Here is a 12,411-nt window from a genome sequence, read left to right as displayed (position 1 = left end):
CAATGGCCGGCCCGATGGCCACAGTGTACGAGCAGAAAAGCAGACTGGGTCTGGAGCCTCAGGCCAGTTAGCGTCCAGAGCAAGGGAAGGGAGAGTCCAGCCGGTGGCCCCCGCCCGGGAAGAGTGCCTTCTGCGCTGCCCACCACGAGAGCAGGCCCGGAGCGGGACCAGAGGGATCGCCGACGTGGAACGGGTGGGACTGGGCCTGCTTGTCCCCGGAGGCCACTACCAGAAGTGTCAGGAGAGGCAGATTCAGTCTCCCTGTCATTAGCAACAGTATCCAAAAGTAGCACAGACTATTCCCAGCGCTGGGAAATGCCCTCAGGGCAGGGACGGCAGCCAAGGCTCACTGGGCCAGCCCCCAGACTGCCTTCCCTGGGTTAGCCTCATTCATTCAGTGACCAGCGCAGCCCTTGGAGGCTTCCCCCTTCCTAAGGAGCGTCCGACTAAAATGTGGGACGGGGAAGAGCCGCAGCTGTTTGGGGCGGTTCCTGTGTCTCCCGGGCAGTCTCCTGGCCTCGGCCTCGGCTCAGCCCGGAGGAGCCGCCCCGGGAGCTGACGGGTGCTCTGGGACCCGATGGCACATCCATGGATGCGGCATCTTTTCTGGACTTTCCAAAGACGCTCCCTTCACATCACACCCAGAAGCCGTGGAGCAGGTCTCCTTAGAACAGGAATCCCTTCGGGGGGCTGCTGCCGGTTCTCGATAGCTCCGCCGCAGGGAAGGTCTCGGCTCTGTTGAGGTGCTGCCTGCCCCCGCCTGTGGAGAGCCGTTGGTGTCTCATGGAAAACTTAGATTCCTCCAGTATCTCCATGGAAACGGCTCTCGGTTGGGAAGATGTACTGGCTGGGAGGCTTTTCCCCCCGTCCGGGGCTGGGCTGGCTCTCTGACCTCCCCACCGAGTCACATCGGAGTTGGAGCACGCGTTCTCGGGAACCGGGAGCCCTCCCTGCTTGCAGACAGCGGGCTTGGTGACTCAGTAATAATCCTTCTGCTGGAGGCAGCAACCTTCCCGGAGGCGGTCTGTCTTTGCCCCCGTGAAGGAAGGCATCTGTGCCCTCCTGTGCCCAGCCAGCTTCCTGAGATCTGCCCGCTTCCCTTTGGGCCACGGCCTTTGTGGCGCCTCCTGCTGCGGCCTCGGAAGTTTGGCGGGAGGCCGGGCCCTCCTGGGGCTCAGGGCCATTCCCGGCCTCCCAGTGGACCCGTCTTTGCTGCTCCTCACTGCCCCAGGAGGAGCTCACCAAACCCTGCCTGCCGCTGATCCCCCCACGGGAGGGGTGTGGCAGGGCCCATGCAGGGAGGATTCAACCCAAACCCTTCTTTCTTGGGCTCTCTCCAGTTTTTGGAACCATTTTGGGGGGTTGGAGTGAGCGGATCTTGCCGGGAGGAGGCATGTTGTCCCTGCCCCGAGGGCTTTCTTTCTCAAGGAAAGCAGGGAGGCTGCCTGCCTGGGCGGGAAAGGCCAGAAGGTTCCCTTAGGGTGCTTCCCTGAACCCTCGCAGCCTTGGGGGGGGTCTCCCTGGTGCCCAGAGTTTTAGAAATGGGGCTACAGGGGGTTTGGGCTGGAGCGGCCGAGGTCCCCGCCTCACTTCCTGTTTCTGTGATGGGGTAGGAAGAGGCCTGGGGTGCCTGTCAGGGAAGGATGAGCGCGTTTGTGTGCCAGGATTCCTGCCTGCCAGAGGGAGGCTTGGGGAAAACACTCTGCCCCTCCCTCCTCTCTCCTCCCCTGCTCCTCTCCTCCCTCTGCCCCCCTCACCCCAACGTTTTCCCCTTCCTTTCTCTGTCTCCCTCCCTCTTCATTCATCTCTTTCTCTTTTTCATCCATTAAGACTTGAGGCTGCAGCATTTGGGCCTCGGTGGCAGCTGCCCGTCCTTTGCTGTACATTTTGTCATTGTTCGGGGCAGGGAGGGAATCTCACACTGAGTCAGGTTGTCTTCCTGATTTGGGGTAGTTGATCTTGAAGGATCCGTCACCCCCTCTTGGGGCTGCCCCAAGGGCCTTGTCTCCCGGCAGCCCAGGGCCAAGGCACTGTCTGTCTCTGGAGATGGATGAGGACACGGGCTCAGAGAGACCGAGCCCCAGCTCTCCTCCCGGTCCCGTTGGCGGCTCTGGTCCTGGCCGGGGAGACCCCCCACGGCTTGGGCTCGCTGGGGCCGAGGCCCCGAGCACCTCCCGCGGCCCGGCACCGGAGGAGTGCCTCTGAGGCCCAGGTAGAGTTGGGAGGCTCCCCTGGGCTCAGGCTGTCTGTCCCCCGCTGTTCCCTAAGCTCTTCTGGCAGATTGGAGCAGCAGGGAACCTCGGTCACGCTGTGTACTTGTGGGTTTTAAATTAACACGTGTTATTTACTGCCATGCTATTTGCCAGCAGGGGGAGGGGGCTGCAAGGTAGAAACGACTTGCTAAGTCCTCGAGCCTCGGGGACGGGCTGGCCCGGGGGCTCCCGGAGCCACGACGGAGCCAGCAGAAGTGAGCCGAGCTGCCGCCTGCCCGGCTCTGGGACCTTGAGCCAGGCGTCTCTCGGAATTCTCCCGAGAGCCCCTGCCATTCGGCATGGCTAGCCCCATTTCCTCTGAGAGGATTACTAGGCCCGAGAGCGCCCCCGGCACCTCCAGCTACGTATGGTCATGTTTCTCAATCTCCACAAAACTCCAGACTGGGAACCAGAAGCCCTGAGGACAGGTCGGTGCAAGAGGTTTAGGGTGAGACCCGGATCAGTGACTGCTCCGAAAAATAGTGACTCAGGGATCGCGCTGGCCCAGAAGGTCGCGGGAATCTGCCCCCGGCCCCATCCTGCTCAGTGTGCTGTGAGAACAGAGGTGGATGCTCATTAAATTTGCAAATGACATGAAGCAGGTGCTGTACCAGCTACAGTCAGTGACAGGAACGGGATCCAGAAACCTCTCAACAGGGAGCACAGTGGGCCCAAGGAAGCCTGTGAAAAGCGCTGTCCCAAGTCCACGGCGGAAGCAGCAGAGCGGCAGCCATTAGTGTGCACGGGGCCCTGCGTGATCCAGCCTTCCGAGCTCCCGATCCAGAAAGAGCTGCCCTTTTGGGCTCTCCCAGGAGAATCCAGGTTCTGGGGGGCAGAGCTTGCTCCCCTGTACCCAGAGACCACATTTCTAGAGACTTTTGGGGCCTCCAGAAGAGGTGAGACCAAGGCCCCCAAAGAGCAGCTGAAGGAAGTGGGGATCCATAGTCTGAATGAGAAGAATGCTGGGAGATTTCTCTTCAGATAGCAGCGGTTCCCTGACTCCGGGAAGAGAGTCTGTGAGACCTGTGGCCCTGCAGGCTGTAAGACACAAGTCTGAGGCACGTTTGGGGCCCGTTGGAGCGGTCCCCGTGGAACACCCCCCTCACACACACTTCATCCTTTAAGGCCCAGCTCAGAGGCCCGTCATCCAGGCCCTCCTCCCCGAGCTGATCTCTCTTCGGCCCACGTCTGTGCCCTCCGCTCCCCTTCAGAGAGGGAAAGGCCAGATCCGTGTATGTGGCTGGGTCCTGGGCACTGGGGGCTCCCGCTGTGGGCATCGAGTTCCCCCTCGGCAGAAGGAGCTGGGGGCCACTTGTCCGCACCCCATTGCAGAGGTGCAGCCGTCGCTCTTGGTGGGGTCGGAGCTCTCTGGGCTTTTGTTCCAGGAGCCGGAAGAAATGCTACAGTCAGCAGAGCTGGCATTAGGTGGTGGCTGCGAGGTGCCCGGCGCCATGCCCAGTGTGCCACAAGTTCAACCTCCAACCACCCTGGGAGGGGGTGCTGAAAAAAGAGAACCAAGAGGAGTGACTTGTCCCACATCACCCAGCGAGGAACTAGAGCTCGGGGCCAGCCTGGGAACTCTCAGAGCGCTGCTCCCTGCTCCAGAGGAAAGGAGGAGGCGGGGCATGTGAACGCGCCATGAGGGGGAGGGCAGGCTGGCCCGCCTCGCGGGTCTGCTGTGGGGGAGCCGGGGCTTCATGTATCTGACGTGTCACTTCTGTATTCCAGATTGTTTACTAAATGAAGAGAACTTCTCAGTGAGGTGCCCCAAGCACAAGGTAAGATCTGTCCCCCTCCCCCAATTCCCGCTCAGCTTCTTGACCTTGACCAGCCTGCTCTGGGCCTTGACCTGTGGCCGGAGGCCATGACTGCAGGAGGATTCTGGAGGCCTGCCTGCCCTGGGGAGACGTTCAGGGAGGACTCTGGACTGCTCGTCAGGAACTGCCCTGGGGCAGGGGGCAGGGAGGGGAGTTCCTCATTTTGGGGGGGAGTTGTTTTTTTATTTATTTATTTAACACACAAATGAATAGTTCTGTGCTACTCTGCCGGCTCCGGGCCACCTCGGTGACCCTAGGAGCCCCCGGGGGGGGGGAGGGAAGCTTTGGGGACCACAGGTCCTTCCTCAGAGGTGAATTCTTGTGCCTTTGGCCCAAGGGGGTCGGCTGACGGATGAGTGAGGGGCTCGGGGTGGTGCTAAAGGAGGTGTGAGGTTCTAGTGGTGCTTCTCCTTTCGGGTGACCAGAGAGAGGTTGGCTCTGGGCTGGAGCCTGCCCCTAGGCCTCCGCAGCGGCCTTCTTTCCCACCTCCCTGTGGTGGGGCAGCGTTAGGGGCTCAGTGGCCCGTTCAGTCCTGTCAGGGAGGAGCCCGCCCCAGCTGACACCTGGGGGAGCGAGCAGGGATCCCTGGGCGCCCGGGCGCCCACGCTCCGCTCTTAGAGAAGCTTCTGGGGGTCCCTACTGACTGTCTTTTTCTCTCCTCTTCCATGTGTCCTTCCCTCTTGGCCATCCCGCCTCCTGTCTGCCTCCTGCTGCTCTCTCCGTCTCCTCTCGGCTTGCCGGCGTCAGCCTCCCCTGCCCTGCTCTCTCCCCCCCTTGCAGAACAAGACGGTGAAGGGCAGCCTCAGCACAGAGCAGTCGGAGCGGGGCTGAGGGGGCACTGTGCCCGTGGGAATGGAAATTAAAGAAGCACAGGTGAGTTGGGGGCACCCTCACACCCCCCACCCCAGCCAGCTTCTCTCTCCTGGCCTCCTGACGCCAACTTTCCTTTCTATGTGTCTCTCGTGACCCCCAGGGCCGACAGGTTGACGCAGCTCGGTGGGAAGGCCCGGGCATTGGGCCCGTCCTCTCCCGGGTTAGGGCAGGAAGATTGGTCACTGGGAACCTTGGGATCTCAAAGTGGGCCTTCCCAGGCAGAGATGGACTGAAGAGACTAGGGAGCGGTGAAGGCCGCGCGGGCAGCACGCGCGCTGCTCTCGGCAGTTCGTGCTTTCCTCGCCTTGGCCAGGCCCGGCCACTCGCCTCCCTGGGGACGCCCAGCGAGCCTCGCCTGCCCCTGCTGGCAGCCCCCCCGGAGGCCCGGACTTCCTCTGGCTCACCCGCTCTGCAGCAGCTGACTGCTGCTCCGCAGGGTTAGGGGACCTCCATTTCTGGTCTTTCCTTCCGGCCTTCCTCTTGTCTTTCCTCTGGAGCCCCAGGGTGTGGGGGCACCGAGAAGCCATGGCGGGAGTAAATGCGAACCCGTAAAACGTGCTGCGACAGGCTTGGGGTCGGGCTGAGTCTTCTTGAGGAATCTTACTCAGAGCTTCTGGAGAGCAGACTAGAGGGCCAGCCCGAGAGTTACGGCCCCGCACGCTGCTCCACTGGGAGCTCCGGCCCCCGCAGAGGCCCCGATCCTCCCGCCGAGCTGCCCCTGGAGGGGCGGGCCGTCTGCTGCGGCCGGGCCCCTTAGCGCCCCTGGTGCTGCTAATGCTTGCTGCTTTGGGTCTGGGGGATCGCCTGGTGGCGGCCCCTCTATGCTACAGGGACCTTAACTGTTAGGTGGTTTGCAGCATGATGGTCAGTGAATGGGGCTCTGACCAGGAAGGCTCGTCACAATTGTCCGGTCTAGTGTGAGAAGTGCCTGTGGTGGCCGGGGCGGGGGGAAGTTGTGCGCTAGGATCATCAGGCACAAAGTGTGGGGGACAATAGAGCACTCTGGTGAACAGTGGTGGCAGACTGAGGAGGGCCCTGAATGCCAGAGGAAAGAAATGGGACTCCCTGACTAGTCCCACAAATCCCGCCTCAGACCTTGACCGCACCCCCCGCCCCATTTGTTCCTCTGAGAAAGGAGGGAGTTGGGCTTGGGGTTCCCCAAGGCCCCTTCCAACTCTCCTCTTTGCTTGTCTGACTCCTGTCACTAACAACGCAAAGGGAGCTGCGCATGCCCTTGGTCTGAGGCCATGGCCAGGGCCGTGGGGGGCCCCCGCTCAGGGCTCAGGACCGAGGCCTTCCTTTGACATTGACTGCAGAGATGGGGGGGGGGAGCACTGGCAGTGTCCTGCCCAGACAGGGATGGTTGGGAGGGCGTGTGTCTGGGGCCTATTGTGCCCTGGCCAGCCTCCCCTGCCCGAGCTAAAGTGAGCGTCGGTCCCCTCACTAGACAGAGGGGGAGACTGAGGCGGCCGCCCATGGGTGCCTCTCCTTTTCTGACCGGGCCCTGAGCTCCAACGTGGTGTGAGGGATGTAGAAGACCCTTATCCAAAATGACTACTCAGGGATCACTCAGTAGAAGGCAGGAAAGTTGTTTATTAAAAACCTCCGGAGGATGAGCCGTCCCATCGCCAGATAAGAAAGAAAGCTGGCGGTAGGAGGGCTAAAGAAGTAGTAAAGATACACAGCTTTTATACAAGAGATTACATCACAAGGAAGAGAGCATGGAGACAGAGAGGGGGAGGCATCTCATTGGTTGTTGCTATCCGGAGAGATTGGAATGGAAGGGTTTTGTTACAAAGGATTACGTCATAAGTTGGGGAGCATTAAGAAATAGATATCAAAAGCTAATTGGAACAGAACGTTTTCCATTTCCCTGATTCCGAGAGGAATCATCCGTCAGACCTTCAGACTTCAGATTGCTGAGCTGAGATTACTGAGCATTTAATAATCTAAATGTTGATAACATTGAAGGAGGATAAACGTCATCCTCTCTGGTTGAGTAAATGTATCTAAAGTTTAAGTAAATATTGGCTAGCACACGCCATACTTATGTAGGGCACAGAGACGTAAAAGTAATTTTAAAAATACTGAAAAAGAATTTAAACATTCCTGTAAGTTCTGCACTTTATCCTAACTCCCTTCCATGCAGTGGTCAGCGGCGTGACGCTTTAAGAGCTTCGTCGTGTCCGGTTCAGATGCCGCGGGGACTTCTGTGCCCCCAGCCGGGCTCCCGGGCTCTTTATGTTCTCAGGGCACTGGGAGCCTGGGGTCCTTTCTCGGAGCCCCTTCCTCCACGAGGCAGGTTCCCCACAGCCAGCCGCTGGGGCAGAGGGCGCTCCCTGGGCCTTCTCGGGTCGGGATTTCCTTCCTTCTTTTATTCTTCCAGGCCTCGTCCCTCCCCTTCAGGACCCACAGTTAACTGCCCTGGGCTCTGTATTGCTTCTAACAACATCCAGTGGCGAGTACTTAGTACGTGCCAGGCACACAAATGCCAAAAAAGGATGCGCTCCTGCTCTGGGGGAGTTTCCCATCTCTCCAGGGTATTGGGGTTCGGGAGGCGTGTGGACCTTAGTGTCGGAGTTGTAGAAAAAGGGCAGCATTGGGCTACAGGGCACACTTGGCCAGAGCCCCTCTGCGCCCCCCTCTCCCCGGGCCTGGGATCCCATAGGGACTGCCCGGCCCGGCCCCTTCATCCTGTCTTTTCTCTCTCCTTTCTACTCCGGTGTGCCCCCGAGGCCTCGAGCCTCTCAGTGTTTGAGTTCTCGGGCTTCTCGCGGTCCTGGAATTGCTGCTCAGGGCTCCCTGCTATGGAGCTGGGGCGGGGGGGTACAGCGCCTTCCAGGGCCCTGGCTAGGCTGCATCGTCAGGTAACCGTGGATTTCAGTAACGAGATGAACATCAGGAGAGGAAAGACTTCCTGTCCATGGTGACCCAGGCCGAAACCCTAGCAGCTTCCGGAGGAATCGTGGCGATGAGCCAACATCTCAAGCACTTTTAAGGGGAAAAGACATTTTCTTCTCAGTTCCTGGGGGGTCCCATGTGCTGAGTGGATTCACATCAGCTGGCCCTTTTTCTGGATGAGGACACTGAGCCCATCAGTCTAGGGGCCCTTTCTTTCCAGCCCCCTCCCATCCCAGACTACACAGAGCCCAGACCTGGGTCCCTGGACATCAAGTCTGGAGTAGGAATCCCTTCCGCCATTGCCAGGCTTGTGCCCTTTTCCTGAGCTTATCTGTGAGGTAGGCAGCTGGTGGCCTGCGGGGTGGAGAAGGCCTGTCTGCAGGAAGTCCACAGTGACTCCTGCCTCTGGACACTGGCTGTGTGACCTTGGACAAGTCCTCTAACTTAGCCTCTGTTCCATCTACAAAAAAGAAAAGTCAGTCCACAACGTGGGCAGGTAAGGAGGGATGAGAGCAGCTGGTGTCGTGAGTTCCAGTGCTGCTCTCTACTGTTGGGACAGTTGGAGCTCCAGTAGTACCAAGGACGTGACCCTGGGCGGGGGGGGCTGGAACCTCTCTACTCCATTGAGCTTTTCTCCAAATGACTTGATAGTCTTTGCAGCTTTGCAGAACTCCCCTGCCTCGATGCTTGGCAGGTGGGAGGGAGCAAGGAGCGGTGGTTCTGGTCGGAGCGCCCTGCGTTGGGGGGCCGTTGTTTGGGACATTCTCTCTTGAGTGCGGGCGTTTGGGGGCCTGTTGGCCCGGTGGGTTCGTAGGTGGAAGGCATCGGGCACCAGATTTCTCAGCAGGGAAAGAGAATTGTTATGGGGCTAGCATTTGTTCCCACATAGCCCCGAGGTATCTCAGTCGGAGGTCAAAGCCCTGATGTTTCCGCCTCTCGCAGAAGGGACAACTTTGGTGGAATTGGCTGGGTTTTTCTTCCTGTGACTTAAGCGTGTAACAGTAGCACTCCCGGCAGGTTTCCCCAGGGCCCGGGCACCCCGCAGGTCCCAGAAAGCATTTCCTTGCGCATCTTGATGACAAGGATCGGTTTATCTGTGGGTCGTGGCTGCAGGGAGCGAGGGGCAGGGAGAAAAGCTCATCCCTGTCCCTGATCACAGGCGGGTCAGGGCAGGCGATGAGGCTCGGCCGGCAGCGTCCTCAGGGAGCTGCTCCGCTCCTCTGGATGTCCTGCATCCCTCTGGCTGACTTCAGCTCCCCGGCTTGCTTCGGTCTGTTGGGAACCTGGGCCATGGCAGGGAGAGCGCATTCTGGGATGGGGAGAAGGCCACTGGATGGTACTAAGTAGCTGCGCACCCCAGGATGAGGGCACGGTGGAGGTGGAGGGCGCCCGATGCCATTCCCCGACGACCCGTCTTTCTCCCACCTCTGGCAGGAGGGACACGGGGCAGCCGCGCCTCTCATCTCTCGCCTCTTCTCTTGCAGGTTAGACTGTTGAGATAAGAAGGTGGTGGACGCTCGTGACGGAATGGAATCTGTCCCACTGTGCAGCCACGACCCACCCCCACCCCCACCCCTGATGTGCCTGCCAATGCCAGCACTCCCTTCATCAATTCGTACATCCCACGTGACTGGTGACGCCACAGGAAATGCCCAAGGAGTCCGAATGGCTGTTTCCATGGACGCAGTCTTCATAGTGACAATGTGGGGAGGGTGGGGGGGTGGGCAAGGGAGGGGGGAAGGGAGTAGGGTGGGGGGACTTAAAAGGGAGGGATAAAAAAATATATATATATAAATCTATTTTTAGTCTGGAAAGACTTTGTTTAAATGAAAGGTGCGCTATCCCTTTTTATCCACCTGGTTCTATTTTCAAATTATCCAGAATTCCAAATTTGTCACCAGGACAACAAAATTGAAATATGAAATTGAATCAGAGGCCCCAGACTAAGAGCTCTCTCCTTGGGAAAGAGGCCGAGGAGGGAAGCCCGGGCTTGTCTCACGCCAATCTCGCCAACACTACACCCAAGATTAAAAAGCAAACCGACCACGCCAAATCCATTCTTTTTGTGATGAATTTGTCTCCGAGTGGGAGGGTTTCGGGGTGGGGGGGAACGGGGAGGTCAGGGAAAGTTCATGTTTTCCAGAGTGGGGGATGATGTTTAAACACAGACACACACATGCAAGAAAAAAAAAATAAATTTTTTTTCTCATTTCAAGAAACACTATTTATTTATTTTTTTAAATTTTGATTTTGGGGTCGAAGTTAACGGTAGAAGCCCCAGAGCCCACGGCGGTCCCTCAGGTCACTCGTCAGACTGCTCGGACCAGAGGGAGCCGCTGCTCCCAGGGGGTCCCCGTGTCCACGGGGCGGCCCGGCAGCCAGTGGGCAGGTCGGCCTCTTGGGGGGGGGGAGCCCCTGCCGGTCCTGCAGGGACTTTCCACCCTCACGACATTCCGGGAAGCCGAGCAGCAGGGGAATGGAAGGCATTGATTTCTCTGCCTGCTGGGACAGGGAGGTTCCATGCTTAGGGAATCAATGGGGGTTAAGCTGACCAGGAAAAAACCCAGTTAACCCGTATTTTCTTTCTTTACTTTGCTTTTTATAAAGGAAGGTGGGGGTGTCAGACGGCCCCGTACTCTATGATTCTTTCTGTTGTTTCTGGTTTGGTTTTGTAAATCGTATCATTTTTCAACATGAGTTTTAAAAAAAGAAAAACCTATTAAAAAAATTCTTGTTAAGGCCTTAAGAAGGGGTTAGTGCATCTTTCAGGGGTCACTCTGCCATGGGGATTAAAATAGCTGTTTCACAAACAGTTTTATTTAAAAAAAAAAAAAAAAACCCACCAAAAAAACTAATAAACTTCATTTTAACCTCGCTGACTTTTGGTTTCATGAAAACGGCGCGTCTCCTTCCCCTCCGCCCTTACCGACTCCCCTGGGCCTGGCCCTGGGTCAGCCAGCACTGCTGCCCCTCTTGGGGGACACCCTCCCAAATCGGACCAGAGTCTCGCCTGGGTCCTGTCCTCAGTGGAGCGGGCCGCTGTGTCCATGCAACAAGCCTGGGCTTTCGCTGAGATAAAACGGGGCAATGGAAGGGGCTTCCCAGGCCGGCTCTGGTCCGGAGGCCCCGAGCTTTCATCTCCATCCTCCTGGGTCCTCCGGAGCCTCCTTCCTGGGGGAGCGGCCCCAGTCTGGGAAGGGCGTCCGGTGCCTTTCCTCAGACGGGGTGCCGGCTCTGTGTGAGGGGGGAGGACTGAGGCAGGGCGCCACCGCCGCCACATTGGAATTCCAGGTGGCAAGAGAGCTTATTTCCAATCAACATTAATTTTAAAGGTTATAGGAAAATAACACAATGTTAATGGATTTTTAAAAATTAATGAGAACAAAAAATACTGGGAGGAATATTATGCAATGCTAATAAGCAATTATAAATGGGTGAGCCTTGTCTGGCTATCAATTTAAGGTTGCAAATGGCAGATTAAATTTTTTTAATGGGCACATCAGCCAAAAAGTCAGTTTCTCATTTGGGCCCGGCTGTGGAGGGAAGGTGCTCGTGGGAGGTTTCGGGCCAAGGGTCACAGTCAGACCGCACGTCGCAGGTATACAAATGGAAACCTGAACTGGACCGAGTTCATCGGGCAGCTCTGTGCAAGGGGATGAACCTGCAGAGCCAGCACTGATTTCAGGTAGACTGCCCAAATCTCCTCACGGTTTGGAGTCCCCAGCAAAGGGAAGGCGGGGAGTTTGAGACCCCCAAAACCCGGGTGGCGGGCCCTGAGAGACACTGAGCTGTAGCAGTGGAAGGGCCTGTCCAATCCAGTAAACATAAGGTGCCTACTGTGTGCCAAATGCCGGGGATACAATTAATAGACAGTCCCTGATCTCAAAGAGATCACAACAAAAAGGGGAGGGGAGAGGAGACCATACCCTCAAGCAGGCAGGGGGCCATCTTGCTGTTCATTTCATCTTTTTTTTAGGCCAAAAACTGAGGTCTTTTATTTTCTAAGGTGATTTTTGAGATTCGATTTCATTTTTAAATGGAACGTTGATCTGCTTTATTATGGGTTTGGATTTTTTTTGTTGTTTTTTTTTTTTTGGTCAAATAGTCCCTGACTGAATTTTAATCAGGTTCTAGGAGCGGGCCCTGTGTCTGCCACCTCTGGCCCAGAAGGAGCGGAATATTGAGCCTGGGTGGAGACATGGCCAGACAACCTGGGAAAGGAACGGGGTCTTTCATGGACTCCAGGCTTGATGTCGGCCAACGGTGACATAGACCTGTATTCCCAGGGCCATTAGTGGTTTGGGGCACCCAGCACTGGAGAAAGGGCAGCGCCCAAGGCTGAGTGTCCAGAGCCAAAGACCAGACTGGCCCTGGGCAAAGAGCGCCTCAGCACCCTGGACCTTGGTTTTCTTAGCCACAGATCGCTGCTCTAAACAGTTTGGGCAGACGTGACTGACTTAAGCGTGTCCAGAGGAAGGCGCTCAGGATGATGGAGTGTTCAGCCTGCAGAAGACTTGACATGAGGCTGCCTGAAAATATCTGAACCGAAGGCTCTCATGGTATCGAGA

At 57.5% G+C, this 12,411-nt stretch overlaps 1 protein-coding gene across 1 annotated transcript in view; it reads left to right on the top strand.

Moving 5' to 3' along the window:
- TCF20 (transcription factor 20) overlaps positions 1–9,557 on the top strand; it is a 163,977-nt gene extending 154,420 nt beyond the window's left edge. Inside the window, 3 exon segments of the mRNA XM_074271861.1 lie at positions 3,981–4,030; positions 4,817–4,942; positions 9,328–9,557. Coding sequence (XP_074127962.1) covers positions 3,981–4,030; positions 4,817–4,900 — 134 coding nt within the window. The 3' untranslated portion in view covers positions 4,901–4,942; positions 9,328–9,557.
- The last annotated feature ends 2,854 nt before the right edge of the window (positions 9,558–12,411 follow it).

Source organism: Sminthopsis crassicaudata, chromosome 5 (assembly GCF_048593235.1).
Source record: "Sminthopsis crassicaudata isolate SCR6 chromosome 5, ASM4859323v1, whole genome shotgun sequence".
NCBI classification, from domain to species: domain Eukaryota; kingdom Metazoa; phylum Chordata; class Mammalia; order Dasyuromorphia; family Dasyuridae; genus Sminthopsis; species Sminthopsis crassicaudata.
Note: the sequence above shows the minus strand (reverse complement) of the source record. Positions and strands in the feature narration are given on the sequence as shown.